The sequence below is a fragment of the Enhydra lutris genome, unplaced genomic scaffold (genome assembly GCF_002288905.1).
Source record: "Enhydra lutris kenyoni isolate GAN:26980312 unplaced genomic scaffold, ASM228890v2 scaffoldscaffold22, whole genome shotgun sequence".
In the NCBI taxonomy this organism is placed as follows: domain Eukaryota; kingdom Metazoa; phylum Chordata; class Mammalia; order Carnivora; family Mustelidae; genus Enhydra; species Enhydra lutris.
In genome coordinates, this window is record NW_019154106.1 from 14,474,305 (window position 1) to 14,495,234 (window position 20,930).

The 20,930-nt window shown below is 37.1% G+C and overlaps 1 protein-coding gene and 1 pseudogene across 1 annotated transcript; both read right to left on the bottom strand.

Moving 5' to 3' along the window:
- LOC111150100 (olfactory receptor 5D18-like) lies at positions 1-951 on the bottom strand. The gene has a single exon (XM_022507449.1). It carries the CDS (start codon positions 949-951, stop codon positions 1-3), a length of 951 nt encoding a protein of 316 aa, XP_022363157.1.
- An 8,234-nt stretch (positions 952-9,185) lies between these two features.
- Positions 9,186-11,889, bottom strand: LOC111149881 (annotated as a pseudogene).
- Positions 11,890-20,930: the final 9,041 nt, after the last annotated feature.

The following is a 20,930-nucleotide window of genomic DNA, read 5'->3' on the forward strand; positions in this document are numbered from 1 at the left end:
TTACATTGAGTGAGAAAGCAGTTTGGTATGGATTAACATCCTGGCCGTGTCTTTCACATCTTTGTTCCTCAAGCTGTAAATAAGGGGGTTCAACATGGGGATCATGACCGTAAAAAACACAGTAGCCACTTTGACCAGGAGCCATGAGCTTTTGGAGTTGGGCACACAATAGAGAAGAAGGATGATTCCATGGAAGATGGTGATGGCTGTCAGGTGGGAGGCACAGGTGGAGAAGGCTTTCTGGAGTCCACCAGTAGAAGGCATCTTGACGATGGTGACAACTATGAATAAATAGGAAGCCAGGATAATCAGGAGACTACAAGCCTCATTGAATGTAGAAATGACCAAACACGTCATCTGACTGAAGTAGGGGTCAGAGCAGGATAAAGAGAGGATCGCAGAATATTCACAGCCAAAGTGATTTATAATGTTGGGACCACAGTAGGATAGTTCCAAAAGAGAATATGTGAGTGTCAAGGAACATATTCCACCCCACGTGTAAGTTCCAGCCACCAAGAGGGCACAGAGTTTCTGAGACATAGCAACTGTGTAGAGCAGAGGGTTACAAACAGCCACAAACCGGTCATAGGCCATAACTGCTAACATGAACATTTCTGTTATCACAAATGCACAAACAAAGTAAAATTGAACCATGCATCCTTTGAAGGAGATGGTTCTGTCTTCCACGACCAAGATTTCTAGCAGTTTAGGTGTGAAGACACTGGAATAACAAATATCCAAAAAGGACAGATGGCTGAGGAAAAAGTACATAGGCGTGTGGAGTTTGGGATTGAACCTTATGACCACAATTATGCCCAGGTTTCCCACCAGAGAGACTGTGTAGACGATCAAGAACACCAGGAAGAGGGGTATCTGGAGGTTTGGGTATTCTGAGAAACCCAGGAGGACGAATGTGGTCACAGAGCTCTGATTGCCCTCACCCAGGGCCATGGCTCTTGATTTTAAAAAATAAGCAAAGGAGAAGCAAAGAGAATTGAGCAGCAGAACTTGAGAAGGAAGAGTAAAAGACAATCAGGACAGGTCAGTGTAAGCCCGTGAAGGCAATGCGGTCAGTGGGTACTCATGAGCCTTCTGCTTCACTTTGGAATCTTACTTCACGACTTTACTGACTTTTTGATTATGTGCAATTAGCTGTATCCTTCAGTACTTTAGTTTCCTCATCTGGAAAATAAGAAAAAAAAATAGAACTTACCAGTAGTATGTGCTGTAAAAGATCTGTAAATACACATGATTCTTAGGGTGTTCAATGCTCTCAAGATAAAATAGAATTCAATAAGAACAAAGGAGACACAGAGCATAATCAAAAAACACTGAGCATATCTTAGTAGTCATATGACCATGGCAGAAGTGGCTTTGGGAAGATTAAACACTTTTAATACATAAAGAAAAACATAATAGGAAATTTTTTGGGGGGGAAATATATCATCAAACTCTCACAAATCTGTTTTGATATATGGATTATTTACTATTCTAGATATATCCCGTTACCAGGAATGCATAAAATGTCTACTTAAGAGGCTCTCTAAGTGGTGTGGTCAAAAATTCCACAGATAACTACGTTCTGTCAATTACATCCACACCATATCGTCATTTTTAAGGCTCAAAATACTCTATGATTTAAAACTGTTTTCTGAGGGAGTGTTTTGAAAGTAGTTTTGCACGTTTCACATCAAGTATCATCTGTCGGTTATGCAATCTGTAGTGCATATTATATTGACATGGAAAAAGAAGCCTGCTTATTTATCAGTGATTAAAACAGACAGACACACACACACGCACACCCACAAATACAGTACTGAAAGAGAGATATCTTTTAGAAAAACAACCAAAAACCTTTTTCTGATGTGGCAAGCCTATGTGTGGTGGTCCATGAAAAATGGAAACAATGAGTTAGATTAAGAAATATAAACATTTTGGGGCACCTGGGTGGCTCAGTGGGTTAAACCTCTGCCTTCAGCTCAGGTCATGATCTCAGGGTCCTGGGATCGAGCCCCACATCAGGCTCTCTGCTCAGCAGTGAGCCTGCTTCTCCCTCTCTCTGCCTGTCTCTCTGCCTACTTGTGATCTCTGTCTCTGTCTCTCTCTGTTAAATAAAATATTTAAAAAAATAAACATTTTGTTTCTGTAAGCCAGCAGAAGTTCAAATAATACAAATCTCACATGATTAAATCTAAAAAAATGTCTTCACATGATTAAATCTAGAAGTGGAAGTGGAGACACAGTAAATATGCTAGTGTCATCTTGAGCACATCCATGAACCCACACAACTTTTAGCTTTGTCTGTAACAAGCAACAGCTTATCATTAAAGCTACCACTAATCCAGGAATAGTGCATCAATCATGTGACCACATTTTCCGTTACATAAAAGACTGGGTCGACCTGTTGTGAGCATCATGTATTTAGTTATATATATTGCTTAAAAAAAAAAAAAAGGCTTCTCTATTCAGGAACTTAGATGGTTTTTATTAGGTCACATTCATGCACGTTAAGAATTTTGAGATATGAACTGCTGTTACTGCTAAAACATTAGAGGATATCATCACATCATCTTCCTGAGGACTCTAAACCAAGATTAGGACAGGACTTGGTGCATTTGAAAGGCAGAGGATGCCTGATTATTTCCATGTGTTATTATGTGCTGTCTTTAGTGATAACTTCCACTGCCCCTTCCTCATATTAAAGCTCCTATCCTCATCTCATGATCTCTCTTCCAAGTCTGTCAGTGGAACTTACCAAAGCAATAACCATCCTAGTCAATTCTATGTTTTAAAGTTTATCATGAATAGTATTCTTCCTATTGTATTTTCTTGTGCTGTCAAGGTCCAAATGGATCTGACTCTTTCTGGAATTCACAGAAATTAAGGCTAACCCTCTATATAAAGAGACTTTCAAGTATCTGAAGACATTAAAATAGATCTTTTGTTCTTGTATTCTCTAGGTAAACATTTTTAGTGTTGGTCTTTTGTTTTGTTGTGCTTTGTTTGTTTTTCATTTTCTTCCTCACTGATTTCTACATATTCCGGAGGACTTACTCAATATTCTGGGTATAGCATTGACCCATCTGAGCCATTATTGAAACTAAGAACTAAGCTAATTTTTTCAGGGATATATTGTCATGCCAAAAGGTAATGAACTCTGCAATCTTCTTTCATTTGCTATATATCTAATAATAATGCTGGAGTCCTGTAGTCACATAGTTGAACTGTGTTAGGTCAATTTACTGCCCTGCCAAGCTTTGTCCAGGATTTACTAATAAACAACAAATCTCAGACTTGGAATATTCAAAGTTGAGGATTGTGCCTTTATTATTAAATTTCATGCACTGTTGATTCCTTTCTTCTTTCCACTGCTGGCATGGACTTTCAGCCGAACTGAAAGATGACAGACTGTGCTAAAGATGACACTACTTCTTGCCTTTCCTCAGGCCATTGTCTGCCCAGAATGCCCTCCTGCTCTGTTCTTATTATCAATCACCAGTGCCCATCCCATTCATGTTATTATTGGGGCTATTTGTTAAATTTTTGGTAAATATTCTTTCACCTCCACTTCTGAAGAGTGCACATGTTGTATTAAAACACATACCCCACGTAAATTTTAAGTGAAAGAATCACAAGATGTCTTAATGACCTAGAAGAGTTCAAGGTCACTTACAATGAATGTGAGACTTCTTCACCCATTCCACAATCCTTTTGAGGGTCAGGCTCACATTGTATATTTGTTAGTTCACAAAGTGTATAGGTACAAAAAATGCATAAACAAGATAATAATTGTTGAGATAATGTTATGGCCATGATTTTATCAAAGCAGTCTGGGTATTGTTTCTAAGTAACTTAGCCTGGTATCTGGGAGTGTGATTGGTGTTGAATAAAAAAACTATATCCTTGTTCACAGCACAAAAAAGGGAAAATAAAATGTCCCACTTACTTTTTTTTTTTTTTTTGGGAAAGAGAACAGGAGGTGGGGTAGGGGCAGAGGCAGAAGGAGAAACAGACTCCCCGCTAAGCAGGAAGATGGATACAGGGCTCTATCCCAGGACCCTGGATCATGACCTGAGCTGAAGGCAGTTGCCCAACAGACTGATCAAGGCATACTTATCATTTCTTATCAGAAACTTTTCTTACAAAACTCTACTATCCACCTTTTTTGTTCTCCTCATTCAGAAGAAGGAGCTGATTTGAATGAGTGGAGAAAAGGCAGTCTCATTAGTTCAGATTCAGCCTATGTCACATATCAGACAAGCAACTTTAGCAAATTGTCTAATTTTATGAGCCTCAATTCTATCATTTATAAAATGTGGGTAATAATACTATGTTAGTTCCTTTAGTGTTTAGTGTGAATGTCTTGACTGAGGTCTGACTTTAAAATATCTGGGAACAAATTCTGCACTTGGTTAAGGCATCCACAAAAACCAGCTTCTTTCCATCTTAATTGTCTAATGCTGTTAATTAATCTCCATGAGAATAGTATGAATTTTGAGTTCTTAAGTTCTTTTGCAGTACATATTTGGAAAATAATTGTATGTCCTGGGCTCCTTTTAATTTTAGATTTTTCACTGAATCTGGGATTCCCAATTGTGTCTATTTGTAACCCAGCAACATATAATCTTAATTTGCCTTTGCTTTCCTAACGCTGTCTGCTCTTTCTGACTCTTCTGCCATCTTATATCTGTGACTGTGGGAAAGGCAATCAGAGGAAGGTGGAAAGAGAAATAGTCAAAGCGTATCTCCCTCTTCATTTCTACTATATTCACTATCTATTCCTCTGGATATAAGATTTCTAACTGTGCTGTCAAACTGCAGTCCAATCTGTAAAATAATTTTTGTTGACTCTCACATAGCCCGGGATGCAACACTGTAAATATTTTGGGGGCATTTTATACTAAATGAATCAAATTGAAACACTGATGCCCGGATGTATTTAATATCTCCAGGCACTGTATAACTACATCCTTCTTCCACTATAATACCACTTCATTCACTGTAAGGTTTTAAATCTTTATTGTACAAAAACAAGCATTTGTGTCTTCTAATCTTCCACCATTCATCCCTCTGAAATGGCGCCTTTACCCTCGTGTTATATTGTGTCACCATTTCATGAGGTACCACGGAGCTTTTCCAAGAAAACTGCTAGTAAATCTGCATGTTTTTCTCTTATTCTATGTTCTTTCCAATTACATCACAACAATATTTGTGCAATGCTAAACATTTGCACATTTGCTACATATATGTGCATCTGTGTGCATGTGTGTGTGTGTGTGTGTGTGTGTATGCATTAGCTTTTTCCCTTAAGAATATCACTACTTTAGGAGAACACTTATATTTAACATTTCTTCTATGATCCTCTAACGTGGTTAGTTTAGCAATTGGAGACACATTTTCAAGTTCAGGACAATGGTCCTGGGGATAATGCAAGCAGAATGCAGCCAGCTGAACAGAAACATAAACCAAGTAGACATTGCTGTTACTCAGCTCAGGTAGGTTGTTCCTGCCCACAATGTGCTGGATTCCAGTGTCCCTCACATCAGAATGATGTTGGTGTAAGTTGAATCAACTCACCAAAAGCCAGATTTTCCTGATGTATTTTTATTGAAGGCTTCCTTGCTTGTATGAATAAGCTGCATATACTTTATGTCTCAAAATTGAAATTTCTTTTTAAATGTTTCAGTTCTTTGATCAAAGGGTTGATGATTCTTACAAAATATCATTCAATAAAGATATCAAGAAATTTCATTTTTGCTATGGTCAAGAAATTTTAGAGGGAGTATAGAGATATCCTTCAGGACTAGACAGACCTGGAAACTATAGTCCATGATGGTGTTTGTTTTATTCTAAGTACTGAACCTTGGGGACCCAGACCCCAGAGAATCCTGATGACATGTGTTGTCATGAGCTACAAGCAAAATAATCAGAGGGAACTTTTCTGCAACTTGGACTATAATTTCTTATAAATCATTGACATGTTGATCTTCATATCTTAAAAAATAATTTGTGCTGGGACCACCTGGGTGGCTCAGTCAGTTATGTGTACAGCTCTGGATTTCCACTCAGGGTTATGATCTCAGGATTCTAAGATGGAACCCTAACTGGGCTCTGTGCTTTGCATGGAGCATGCTTAAGATTGTCTCTCTCCCTCTTCCTCTGCCCCTCCCTACTTGCACTCTCTCTCAAAAGTAAAATATAATAATAATAATAATAATAATTCATCCCATAGATGTTATACTTATTAGAATCATGAAAAAATTATAGTCCTATCTATCCCAATAATCCCAGAATAATTATAGTTGCTATGATATGGTTTTTTAGTCTCTTAGTTCTATGTATTTTCTCCTACATGGGTTTATATAGAAGCATAGTTAGCATTATTCTATGCATGTTTTTACATTCAACCATTAAGACTTATTGTTTGTGATATGCTGATATGCTTGCCTCAGCAGAGGTTTGGGAGAGTGGGATATGTTACTTATCCTGATCTTGGCTATAGGTCCAGCTGTATTCTTAAGTTCATCACAAAATTCATAGTGCTGATATTCTAAGTCCATCTACATCATTCCTGTAGTTCCTTTTCTAAGCCACATATTAAGAAAGGAGGGAACTAGCATTAAATATTAACCTGTTCTGCTACAGACATTGGAGAAGAGGAAGTCACACTTATGCCTCCTACTGCATCCAAAATTTTAAACAGTTTTTTTTTTTTTTTTTTTTTTAAAGATGTTATCCATTCATTTGACAGAGAGAGATCACAAGTAGACGGAGAGGCAGGCAGAGAGAGAGAGGGAAGCAGGCTTCCCGCCGAGCAGAGAGCCCGACGCGGGACCCGATTCCAGGAACCCGAGACCACGACCCGAGCCGAAGGCAGCGGCCCAACCCACTGAGCCACCCAGGCGCCCCTGCATCCAAAATTTTAAAGAAGAATAACATATAAATCCACTGGAAGAAAAAAAAATAGCCCATAACCATCACTTAACACAACCATTAGTGAACTAGCATATTACCTAACATACCTTTAGCTTCATGGTTAGAATGTCAACTTTCAGGCTCAAAGTACAACCTGAGGCTTTTTGAAAAGGATTTTGAATTATATTTATGTAAATAAACTGCATATGCAAGATTGTTTGCAAAATAAAAGAAGATCCTGTTCTAAAAGGATTTTGCAACTCTTCCCTTTTTCTTGTTTTGGTTTTGTTTTCTACTAAAAGACAGAAAACTAATTAAAATACCAAACTCCAAGTTACAGAACCTCAAAATCAGCATTTTAAAATAATATATTCTAATTTTTAATCTTAGAGACCTTGCTGAATATACCAAATATTCCGTGATACACCCTTAAGCTTCCTAATTTATTTTTGTATTCTTAAAAAGATCTTTCTTAAATCACACGCACACATACACACACACACACACACACACACAGGCACACACACTTTAAAAGTACCAGATGGGATTATTTACTTATGATCCCAGATTGACAGTTGAAAAGTAAAGTAAATCCTTTTTTACTGTTGTGCTAAACCATGAGTATTGATAATTTTGTTATATATCTTTGATTATATAAGATACCTGATTCAGCACAAAATATTATGGTATAGAGCATGTAATTTCCAAGTGAAAATAAAACTCTAAAAAATGGAGGGAAACAAGTAATGTTTAAATGGTTGAATGAGTCCAACCACACATGGATATCTCCCTTCTCTTCGCTTGTAAACCTTAATCGTGATTAGTAAGACACACACAAAAAAGGGAAGTTCTTTTATTTATTCTCCATCAGTTATTTGCTTAAAACAATCTAGTGACTCAACTTCTCAATTATTAGAAAACTTGGGTGAAATATACCCCAGTCATTGGTTATCTGTTAGAAGCCATCAAGTTACTGGCATTATCAAGGAAGAATGTGTTCATTGAGGTAAATGTTTTAATCAATCTTTGTAGATTTTGAGCCAGATTCTTCATTTCTCCCCATACCCTGACTGTTGACTTATCACCTAATAGTCTCACAAGAGGCAGATACCATTCTCTCACCTTGACTTTGGGCTTAGCCATGTGATTTGTTTACCTCATAAAATTTCAACAGGTGAGACTCAATAGGTACTTAAAATATGCTTTCTTTTTGCATACTTTATTGTGACTCTACTTACAACATTGACCATTAGCCACCTAGTCCAACAAAAATGACCTACATATAGGTCTGTAGACTCAAGTTTGGCTGACCTGGTTAATTCAATGTTGATGTTCTAGTGACCCTCACTTAGTATCACTGGTCTTAGCAGAGTTACTTTACTCAAGTCACTGCTTCTAAAGGATTGCTATTGTTACAACCCTCTGGAATTTATGATTGTTTCTTTTCATCAATAACTAATTGGTGCCTGGGTAGGATCTATACGTTATATCATTACTCATAACCTGGTTGTTGTTGTATATGATCATAGGGGAAGCTGGGTAAAAAAATCTTGGGATCTCTCCATATCATTTCTTACAACTTAAAATGAATCTAAAACTATTCCCTCATAATTTTGAAAAAATGAGTATGTACAACCACAATGACATAACTAGAAAAACTAGCATTATGGGCTACATTTCAAATATACATTTCCAAAACATATATTATTTTCTTGTGCTGGTACATAGAAAATATTTTCTAATTGGTTACATTACCAGTATAATTTACATTGTATTATGTATATTTTAAGGGAGCTATAGCTCCTATTTATGTTTGTTTTCCTTGGAATCTTTCAATACCAAGATAGTTCTTGTGGAATTAAATATAACTTTTGTTTTTAGAAATTTAGATTTTTATGTTGAACAGCTTTTAATGTTCTACTTTTATAAGAAGAATTAAACTCCATTGTGATAAGCCATAACTCTTCAAACCATCTCAAAAATTTCAGATTTCACATGACTTAAACTGAACTGAAATTTGGCCTGAGCAATCATGTGGTCATGTATATTGACACAGAAACCTTTGTATTCTAATTTATGAATCAAAAGCTTGGTTTAAATAGTTTGATCTTTTATCCCAAATATATGCAATTTTAAAGTTATTTTATTAAACATTAGAGTGAACAGATTGTAGACTGCCAATTGAAAGATTATCATAGACTTATATGTGATACTACTATTGAACAACTCTTATCAGTACTCTAGAAAAGAACTAATGAACATTTCTGGCTTTATATTGTATCACAGAACAATTTATCATTGATTAACTTCTTGACTGTCTCCTTCACATCTTTGTTCCTGAGGCTGTAGATCAGTGGGTTCAGCATGGGGATGACCACAGTGTAAAACACAGAAGCCACCTTGACCATGAGCCATGAACTTTTGGAATCAGGAACACAATAGAGGAAGAGGATGGTCCCATGGAAGATTGTAATAGCAGTCAGGTGGGAGGCACACGTGGAGAAGGCTTTGTGGTGTCCCCCTGTTGAAGTCATCCTCATGACAGTGACAAAAATGAAGACATAGGAAGTAAGAATGATCATCAAGCTGCTTATTTCATTGAATGTGGCAGAGACTAAAATGATCTTCTGGCTCATGTAGGGTCAGAGCAGGACACAGAAACAATCGCAGCATGCTCACAGCCAAAGTTATTTATGAAGTTAGTCCTACAAAAGGATAAGGTCAACAAAAAATATGTGTATGTTAAGGAGCAGGCAATACCCCAAAAGTATGATGTGCCCACCAACAAGGAGCAAAGCTTCTGAGACATGACAATCATGTAGAGAAGAGGGTTACAAATGGCCACAAATCAGTCATAGACCATCACAGCCAACATGAATGTTTCTGTCACCACAAATACACATGCAAAGAAGAATTGCATGATGTATCCTGTGAAAGAGATGGTTCTGTCTTCCACAACGAAATTTTCTAATAGTTTGGGTATAACTACTGTAGAGTAACAGAAATCAACAAAGGACAGATGGCTGAGGAAGTAGTACATGGGGGTGTGAAGTTTGGGATTGATCTGGATAATCATGATCATGCCCAGATTTCCCAGCACAGTGACTGTATAGATTGTCAGGAATATCAGGAAAAGTGACATCTGGAGTTCTGGGTATTCTGAGAAGCCCAAGAGAATGAAAGTGGCTTCAGCACTCTCGTTTTCTTGGTTCCTGTGGACAAAACAAGAAACCTGATTCAGAGAAATGAGAAGCAAAATCTGGATAAGACAGATTAAAATGAGGAAATGATTAGAAACTTAGTGATTATCCATAAATAGTATTGTAGAAAATACTTGATTTCAACCTTTATTTTTAAAGCTAGAAATGACATATCCGATAAAATGTTAGTATCCAAAAAACATAAAGAACTGATAAAACTCACTGCCCCCCCCCAACAAACAATCTAATTTTAAAAAGGGTAGAAGACATGGACATTTCTCCAAGGAAGACATACAGATGACCAACAGACTCATGAAAATATCGTCAACATCACTCATCATCAGGGAAATACAAATCAAAACTACAATAATATATACCAATCAGAATGGCTAAAATTAACAATGCAGGAAACAACAGAGAAGGGGAAACTTGCATCGTTGATGGGAATGCCGACCAGTGTAGCCACTCTGGAAAACAATATGGAGGCTCCTCAAAGATTTAAAAAATAAAACTAACCTCTGATCCAGTGATTGCACCACTAGGTAGTTACCCAAGGGATTCATAAATACTAATTTGAAGGGATTCATACCCCCTGATGTTTATATCAGTATTATTAAGAATAGCCAAATTATGAAAGAAGCCCAGATGTCCATTGACTGATGAATGGTTAAAGAAAATGTGATCTATATACAATTAAATATTAGTTGGCTAAAAAAAGAATGTAATCTTGCCATTTGCAACAACATGGATGGAGCTAAAGTGTATTATGCTAAGTGACATAAGTCAGTCAGAGAAAGACAAATGATTTCACTCATACGTGGAATTTAAGGAACAGAACAAATGATCACAGGGGAAAAAAGGAGAGGGGAAAACCGAGAAACAGACTCCCAACTATAGAGAACAAACTGATGGTTAGCAGAGGGGAGGTGGGTGGGAGGATGGGTTAGATAAACGATGGAGATTAAGGAGAGTTGTTACGAGAACCCAGTGTGGTAGGTAAGTGTTGAATCCCTTGTCTTGGAGGAAATACATATCCTAAGTTTCTATGAGCTCTTCCCTCCCTAACCTGCAAAACTGTGAAAACTTAGAACTCAAAAGAAAATTAATGACCTGGAGAAATGACATTCTTTTTTCTTTGTTTTTTGTTTTTTTTTTTTACTATTGTTGCTGTAATTATTTTTTAATTCCCTTTCCAGTGAATTTCTACTCAGTCACACATTATCTCCCCATATTTTAGCTATGTCCTGCAGATGAATAACATACTTGATCAGCCACATTTACCTAGTTATGGAAAATTGTAAAAAATCTATTACTCTGGAAAACAATCTGAGGGTTTAGGAGGGGTGAGGGGTGGGGGGTTGGGTGACCCTGGTGGTGGGTATTATGTAGGGTACGTATTGCATGGAGCACTGGGTGTGGTACATAAACAATGAATTCTGGAACCCTGAAAAGAAATTAAAAAAAAAAATTTATTACCCTTTCTTGGTGTATTACAATATCAGGTATTTAGCAAAATGTGTGAAGAAACAAACTTACTTATAATAGGTACAGACTATTTTTATTATGCTGGAGATCTATCACATTATCATCAAACTTAGTCTACCATAAAACCTCCAAAGATGGGCCACTGCTTCCTGAAGTATACAGTTTGATTATTATTTGGCTAGGGGTTTTTTTCTTTTTGGCTTTGAGATGGTTTCATAAATATAAAGATAATCCTTCTAATGCCCTATTCTCTTAATTTCTTGATCTTTTACAATAATTTTACCTCCATGTGTTCCTTTAGACATAGCCATAGTCATACTCTTCATGTCATTATCAAAAAGTGTAAGTCCTCAAAAATACAAATTTCATCTTCATCTGTAACATACTTGTATTTTGCTTATTTTTAAATCATTTACCATTTTATCACTGTCTGTTTCACAGCAAAATAAATTTGTGAAAGCAAATTTGGGATATTAAAACAAGACTGAGTATTCAATAACATTTACTGAATAAATAAAATATAATCATGTGAATGAGTGAACTCTAGGCATATAATATACAGGTATTGAGATGAAAGCTTATAATAATGCTAAAGAATTTTTGATTGCCTATTAAATCAGCATCATACACAACACACTGGGACACATCTTGAGTCCTACAAAACAAGTACAAACAGTGAAACGCCAAGGGACTGAAACTTCCTTAATTAGCATAAAATGGGGACTTGGGGGAAGGAAGCGCTGAATTCTTTTCTTAAATCGTCCCATATTACTCCAAAATGACTGAACTGCCTTTTTCTGCCAATGCAATTATTCTCAAAATCACTTTCTGACCACTTCCTGAAATCTGAAATAGCACACAGCATAGAAGGGTAGACCACTCCACATAGAATTCTGTGAAAATTCTACGTCTTATTATGAGCTGAAATTAAAGTCTCTGTAGTTTTCACTCAGTTGTTACGATTTTATCCTCCTCTGCACTTAAAAGTGTGTAGGAAAGCATATATAAAGATATCATTCCCACACCCCTGCACTTTTTTCTCCAATTGCTCTCTTAAGAGTCCTTTGATACTCGTGACTTAATCTTCCACCACAGTAAGCATCACTTCCTGGAAATATTTTTCAATTTATTATAAAACTTGTTAAGTGCAAATTCCATAACCAAACATATCTCTTCCAAATCTGTATTAGTTCCATATGGCTGTGGCAAGAAAGTCTGAGCACTTCAGGATGGAAGGGGAAATCATCACCATCAAAGATAAGTATTAGCGGAAGTCTGTATCTCCCACTCCCCTCACCCATTCTGTCTATACCCCCAGCCTTTCATTCCAGCAACCATCAGTTTGTTCTCTGCATTTATAGGTCTGATTCTGCTTTTTGTTTGTTTACTCATTTGCCTTGTTTTTTGGATTCCACATATGAGTAACATCATGTGGCATTTATCTTTCTAGTCTGACTTCTTCCACTCAGCACAATACACTCTAGCCCCATTCATGTATGATATTCTGTTATGCTCGTGGGGAGTGCAGCATAGCACAGAGGTGTTGACTGTATTGTACACCTGAAACTAAGCCAATGCAACATTGTAGGTCAACTATACTGAAATGAAAAAAACATTAAAAGAGAAAGATAAATGTAATTTCTAATGTATATTTAGCTTATTCTTTTTTTAAAATTATTATTTATTTATTTATTTATTTTTAGCGCATTTCTTTCCCACACATATGGCTTTCCACTCCACTTCCTCACTCTGTATTTATACTAATAGACTTGGGGTCAAAGTTCATAGTCCCCCATTTAGCTCTAAGAAGTGCGCACCATGTTCAGCTGACTGACAGCACAACATGCTGTGCATACTCACTCCCTCCTTTCCAGGGACATCTGTCATGCTTTCTCATTGCATGAGAAAGCATCCACTATGTACTTAGCACCATAAGGGACAGTTTAAAAACTATAAAATTACAAAATAGGTGCCTTAACTTCAAAATTGTTTTTCTTCTGAGAATTACTCTGAGGAATGATACATATTACAAATTATATATTACAACATATGATTCTTATTGATATTAAAATTTAATTTGTGTTTATAAAGACAGATAATATCATGACCCAGAAAAACTGAGAAGTACTTTTTAGTGATAACAATTTGGTGAATAATAATAAAGGTGGTTAAAGATAAAGAACTGAGTATTTCTACTTAGCTGAACTAAGTCTCAGGGATATAGTTGAATTTACACGTGTGTTTGTCTCCTGCAAAGATTATTGGAACACATTATTTTCTTTCTAAAGTAAAATAAAATAAGAATGAATCAACTCACCTGAATGCAGAATAATTCGGTTTATTCATTTATTGATGCTTATTTTGCTGTGATTAAAGGACTCCAGGAAACTTCCTGCTGAGAATTCAACTTAAAAATAGATAGCAGTGGGCGCCTGGGTGACTCAATGGGTTAAAGCCTCTGCCTTCAGCTCAGGTCATGATCTCAGGGTCCTAAGATCGAGTCCCGTATCAGGCTCTCTGTTCAGCAGGGAGCCTGCTTCCCCCTCTCTCTGCCTGCCTCTCTGCCTATTTGTGATCTCTCTCTCTCTCTCTGTCAAATAAATAAATAAAATCTTTTAAAAAAATAGATAGCAACAAACACAAAAAAAAATAGTAAAAGAAGTCTACAGTATATTGTAATTAATATTTCACAGAAATGGTTTTTTCCTTCTAATCTATTAAAAATAAACTCAGAAGACAGAGAGAAAGAGAGACCAAAAAGCTGAATCCTAAGACCAAACTTATCCTACATATATGCCACTAGGACCTTAGGGGTGTCAACCCTTGAGAATATCACTGATATTGCCCTGGAGGGCACAAACATAGTAATTAGATGAGGTAATGTCCCATGTGACATTTTGGTGATATATATTTGTTATGAAGACTGGAGAGTCATTTCATCATGAACTTTTATCCATTGATCATATGGCTGTGTTGATCATTTTATCCATTGATCATATGGTTGTGTTTCTTTGTTTGTTCTTGTTCTTTGTTTTTTGGGTTTTTTTTTTTTAGTTTTCTTTTTATTTTATTTTTTATAAACATATAATATATTTTTATCCCCAGGGATACAGGTCTGTGAATCGCCAGGTTTACACACTTCACAGCACTCACCATAGCACATACCCTCCCCAATGTCCATAATCCCACCCCCCCAAACCCCTTCTCCCCATCAACCCTCAGTTTGTTTTGTGAGATTAAGAATCACTTATGGTTTGTCTCCCTCCCAATCCCATCTTGTTTCATTTACTCTTCTCCTACCCCCTTAACCCACCATGTTGCATCTCCTCTCCCTCATATCAGGGAGATCATATGATAGTTGTCTTTCTCCGATTGACATATTTCGCTAAGCATGATACCCTCTAGTTCCATCCATGTCGTCGCAAATGGCAAGATTTCATTTCTTTTCATGGCTGCATAATATTCCATTGTGTATATATACCACTTCTTCTTTAACCATTCGTCTGTTGATGGACATCTAGGTTCTTTCCATAGTTTGGCTATTGTAGACATTGCTGCTATAAACATTCGGGTGCACGTGCCCCTTCGGATCACTACGTTCGTATCTTTAGGGTAAATACCCAGCAGTGCAATTGCTGGGTCATAGGGTAGTTCTATTTTCAACATTTTGAGGAACCTCCATGCTGTTTTCCAGAGTGGTTGCACCAGCTTGCATTCCCACCAACAGTGTAGGAGGGTTCCCCTTTCTCCGCATCCTCGCCAGCATCTGTCATTTCCTGACTTGTTAATTTTAGCCATTCTGACTGGTGTGAGGTGATATCTCATTGTGGTTTTGATTTGTATTTCCCTGATGCCGAGTGATGTGGAGCGCTTTTTCATGTGTCTGTTGGCCATCTGAATGTCTTCTTTGCAGAAATGTCTGTTCATGTCCTCTGCCCATTTCTTGATTGGATTATTTGTTCTTTGGGTGTTGAGTTTGCTAAGTTCTTTATAGATTTTGGACACTAGCCCTTTATCTGATATGTCCTTTGCAAATATCTTCTCCCATTCTGTCAGTTGTCTTTTGGTTTTGTTAACTGTTTCCTTTGCTGTGCAAAAGCTTTTGATCTTGATAAAATCCCAATAGTTCATTTTTGCCCTCGCTTCCCTTGCCTTTGGCGATGTTCCTAGGAAGATGTTGCTGCGGCTGAGGTCGAAGAGGTTGCTGCCTGTGTTCTCCTCAAGGATTTTGATGGATTCCTTTCTCACATTGAGATCCTTCATCCATTTTGAGTCTATCTTCGTGTGTGGTGTAAGGAAATGATCCAATTTCATTTTTCTGCATGTGGCTGTCCAATTTTCCCAACACCATTTATTGAAGAGGCTGTCTTTTTTCCATTGGACATTCTTTCCTGCTTTGTCGAAGATGAGTTGACCATAGAGTTGAGGGTCTATTTCTGGGCTCTCTATTCTGTTCCATTGATCTATGTGTCTGTTTTTGTGCCAGTACCATGCTGTCTTGATGATGACAGCTTTGTAATAGAGCTTGAAGTCCGGAATTGTGATGCCACCAACTTTGGCTTTCTTTTTCAATATTCCTTTGGCTATTCGAGGTCTTTTCTGGTTCCATATAAATTTTAGGATTATTTGTTCCATTTCTTTGAAAAAAATGGATGGTACTTTGATAGGAATTGCATTAAATGTGCAGATTGCTTTAGGTAGCATAGACATTTTCACAATATTTATTCTTCCAATCCAGGAGCATGGAACATTTTTCCATTTCTTTGTGTCTTCCTCAATTTCTTTCATGAGTACTTTATAGTTTTCTGTGTATAGATTCTTAGTCTCTTTGGTTAGGTTTATTCCTAGGTATCATATAGTTTCGGGTGCAATTGTAAATGGGATTGCCTCCTTAATTTCTCTTTCTTCTGTCTTCTTGTTGGTGTAGAGAAATGCAACGGATTTCTGGGCATTGACTTTATATCCTGACACTTTACTGAATTCCTGTACAAGTTCTAGCAGTTTTGGAGTGGAGTCTTTTGGGTTTTCCACATATAGTATCATATCATCTGCAAAGAGTGATAGTTTGACTTCTTCTTTGCCGATTTGGATGCCTTTAATTTCCTTTTGTTGTCTGATTGCTGAGGCTAGGACTTCTAGTACTATGTTGAATAGCAGTGGTGATAACGGACATCCCTGCCGTGTTCCTGACCTTAGCGGAAAAGCTTTCAGTTTTTCTCCATTGAGAATGATATTTGCCATGGGTTTTTCATAGATGGCTTTGATAATATTGAGGTATGTGCCCTCTATCCCTACACTTTGAAGAGTTTTGATCAGGAAGGGACACTGTACTTTGTCAAATGCTTTTTCAGCATCTATGGAGAGTATCATATGGTTCTTGTTCTTTCTTTTATTAATGTGTTGTATCACATTGATTGATTTGCAGATGTTGAACCAAGCTTGCAGCCCTGGAATAAATCCCACTTGGTCTTGGTGAATAATCCTTTTAATGTACTGTTGAATCCTATTGGCTAGTATTTTGGTGAGAATTTTTGCATCTGTGTTCATCAAGGATATTGGTCTGTAGTTCTCTTTTTTGATGGGATCCTTGTCTGGTTTTGGGATCAAGGTGATGCTGGCCTCATAAAATGAGTTTGGAAGTTTTACTTCTATTTCTATTTTTTGGAACAGTTTCAGGAGAATAGGAATTAGTTCTTCTTCAATTGTTTGGTAGAATTCCCCCGGGAAGCCATCTGGCCCTGGGCTTTTGTTTGTTTGGAGATTTTTGATGACTGTTTCAATCTCCTTACTGGTATGGGTCTGTTCAGGCTTTCTATTTCTTCCTGGTTCAGTTGTGGTAGTTTATATGTCTCTAGGAATGCATCCATTTCTTCCAGATTGTCAAATTTGTTGGCGTAGAGTTGCTCATAGTATGTTCTTATAATTGTCTGTATTTCTTTGGTGTTAGTTGTGATCTCTCCTCTTTCATTCATGATTTTATTTATTTGGGTCCTTTCTCTTTTCTTTTTGATAAGTCTGGCCAGGGGTTTATCGATCTTATTAATTCTTTCAAAGAACCAGCTCCTAGTTTCGTTGATTTGTTCTATTGTTTTTTTGGTTTCTATTTCATTGATTTCTGCTCTGATCTTTATGATTTCTCTTCTCCTGCTGGGTTTAGGGTTTCTTTCTTGTTCTTTCTCTAGCTCTTTTAGGTGTAGGGTTAGGTTGTGTACCTGAGACCTTTCTTGTTTCTTGAGAAAGGCTTGTACCGCTATATATTTTCCTCTCAGGACTGCCTTTGTTGTGTCCCACAGATTTTGAACCGTTGTGTTTTCATTATCATTTGTTTCCATGAATTTTTTCAACTCTTCTTTAATTTCCTGGTTGACCCATTCATTCTTTAGAAGGATGCTGTTTAGTCTCCATGTATTTGGGTTCTTTCCAAATTTCCTCTTGTGATTGAGTTCTAGCTTCAGAGCATTGTGGTCTGAAAATATGCAGGGAATGATTCCAATCTTTTGATAACGGTTGAGACCTGATTTAGGACCAAGAATGTGATCTATTCTGGAGAATGTTCCATGTGCACTAGAGAAGAATGTATATTCTGTTGCTTTGGGATGAAATGTTCTGAATGTATCTGTGATGTCCATCTGGCCCAGTGTGTCATTTAAGGCCTTTATTTCCTTGTTGATCTTTTGCTTGGATGATCTGTCCATTTCAGTGAGGGGAGTGTTAAAGTCCCCTACTACTATTGTATTATTGTCGATGTGTTTCTTTGATTTTGTTATTAATTGGTTTATATAGTTGGCTGCTCCCACGTTAGGGGCATAGATATTTAAAATTGTTAGATCTTCTTGTTGGACAGTTCCTTTGAGTATGATATAGTGTCCTTCCTCATCTCTTATTATAGTCTTTGGCTTAAAATCTAATTGATCTGATATAAGGATTGCCACTCCTGCTTTCTTCTGATGTCCATTAGCATGGTAAATTCTTTTCCACCCCCTCACTTTAAATCTGGAGGTGTCTTCGGGTTTAAGATGAGTTTCTTGTAGGCAACATATAGATGGGTTTTGTTTTTTTATCCATTCTGATACCCTGTGTCTTTTGATTGGGGCATTTAGCCCATTCACATTCAGGGTAAGTATTGAGAGATATGAATTTAGTGCCATTGTATTGCCTGTAAGGTGACTGTTATTGTATATTGTCTCTGTTTCTTTCTGATCTACTACTTTTAGGGTCTCTCTTTGCTTAGAGGACCCCTTTCAATATTTCCTGTAGAGCTGGTTTGGTGTTTGCAAATTCTTTCAGTTTTTGTTTGTCCTGGAAGCTTTTAATCTCTCCTTCTATTTTCAATGATAGCCTAGCTGCATATAGTATTCTTGGCTGCATGTTTTTCTCGTTTAGTACTCTGAATATATCATGCCAGCTCTTTCTGGCCTGCCAGGTCTCTGTGGATAAGTCTGCTGCCAATCTAATAGTTTTACCATTGTACGTTACAGACTTCTTTTCCCGGGCTGCTTTCAGGATCTTCTCTTTGTCACTAAGACTTGTCAATTTTACTATTAGGTGACGGGGTGTGGACCTATTCTTATTGATTTTGAGGGGGGTTCTCTGAACCTCCTGGATTTTGATGCTTGTTCCCTTTGCCATATTGGGGAAATTCTCTCCAATAATTCTCTCCAGTATACCTTCTGCTCCCCTCTCTGTTTCCTCTTCTTCTGGAATCCCAATTATTCTAATGTTGTTTTGTCTTATGATGTCACTTATCTCTCGAATTCTCCCCTCATGGTCCAGTAGCTGTTTGTCCCTCTTTTGCTCAGCTTCTTTATTCTCTGTCATTTGGTCTTCTATATTGCTAATTCTTTCTTCTGCCTCATTTATCCTAGCAGTGAGAGCCTCCATTTTTGATTGCACCTCATTAATAGCTTCTTTGATTTCAACTTGGTTAGATTTTAGTTCTTTTATTTCTCCAGAAAGGGCTTTTATATCTCCCGAGAGGGTTTCTCTAATATCTTCCATGCCTTTTTCGAGCCCAGCTAGAACCTTGAGAATCGTCATTCTGAACTCTAGATCTGACATATTACCAATGTCTGTATTGATTAGGTCCCTAGCCTTGGTAGTGCCTCTTGTTCTTTTTTTTGTGGTGAATTTTTCTGCCTTGTCATTTTGTCCAGATAAGAGTATATGAAGGAAATAAATAAAATCTTAAAAAAAAAAAAAAGAGTATATGAAGGAGCAAGTAAAATACTAAAAGGGTGGCAACAACCCCAGGAAAATATGCTTTAGGCAAATCAGAAGAGATCCCTAATCGTGAGGGGGGAGAAAGGGGATAAAAAGAGGTTCAGAAAGAAAAAAAAAAACAATTAAAAAAGAAAACCAATAAGGAAAAAATATAAAAAGGAAAAATATATATATATATTAGATAAACTTTCAGAAAGTGGTTGATTTTCTGTTTCTAGAGTTGCTGTTCTTCTCTTCGATCTCCCGTTGGATTTGTAGGTGTTTGTAATCTTTAGATAAGCTATCTAGCTGATCTCCCGCTACCTGAAGTAGTCTCAGCCTGCTACTTCTCCTCCATCTTGACTCCTCTCCCCTTGTTTTTGTGTTTTTTAAGTATGTTCCCACACTCAGCATGGAACCCAACACAGGGCTTGAACTCACAATGGAGATCAATATTCTTAATCAACCTAGTCACCCAGATGCCCCTCCATTGGTCTTTTAAAAATGTTGAACCAGGGGTGCCTGGGTGGCTCAGTGGGTAAAGCCTCTGCCTTTGGCTTAGGTCATGATCCCAGAGTCCTGAGATCAAGTCCCACATTGGGCTCTCTGCTCAGCAGGGAGCCTGCTTTCTCCTCTCGCCTTTGGCTTAGGTCATGATCCCAGAGTCCTGAGATCAAGTCCCGCATTGGGCTCTCTGCTCAGCAGGGAGCCTGCTTCCTCCTCTCCCTCTGCCTGCCTCTCTGCCTACTTGTGATCTCTGTCTGTCAAATGAATAAATAAAATCTAAAAAAAAAAAAATGTTGAACCAGACAATGTATCCTGAAATATCTGTAAAATACAGAAATGTACAAAGGAAAAGTCATCTGTTGTGCAACAATCCAGAGATAAATACTCTTAATCTTTGTTGTATTTGCGGATTTCCCTCTCTATAAGGTTATGTATATATTTATCAGTGTGTATCTGGGTATAAAATTTATACAGTAAGTACCATATTATATAATTATATTATTTATTATTCTTTTAAAATTTTACATTATATGTATAACTTTCATTATAAAATTAATTATATTTCATAGTCTATGAAAACCATTGATTTTCTTAAGCTAATAACAGTTTGCTTCATTCTTCCAA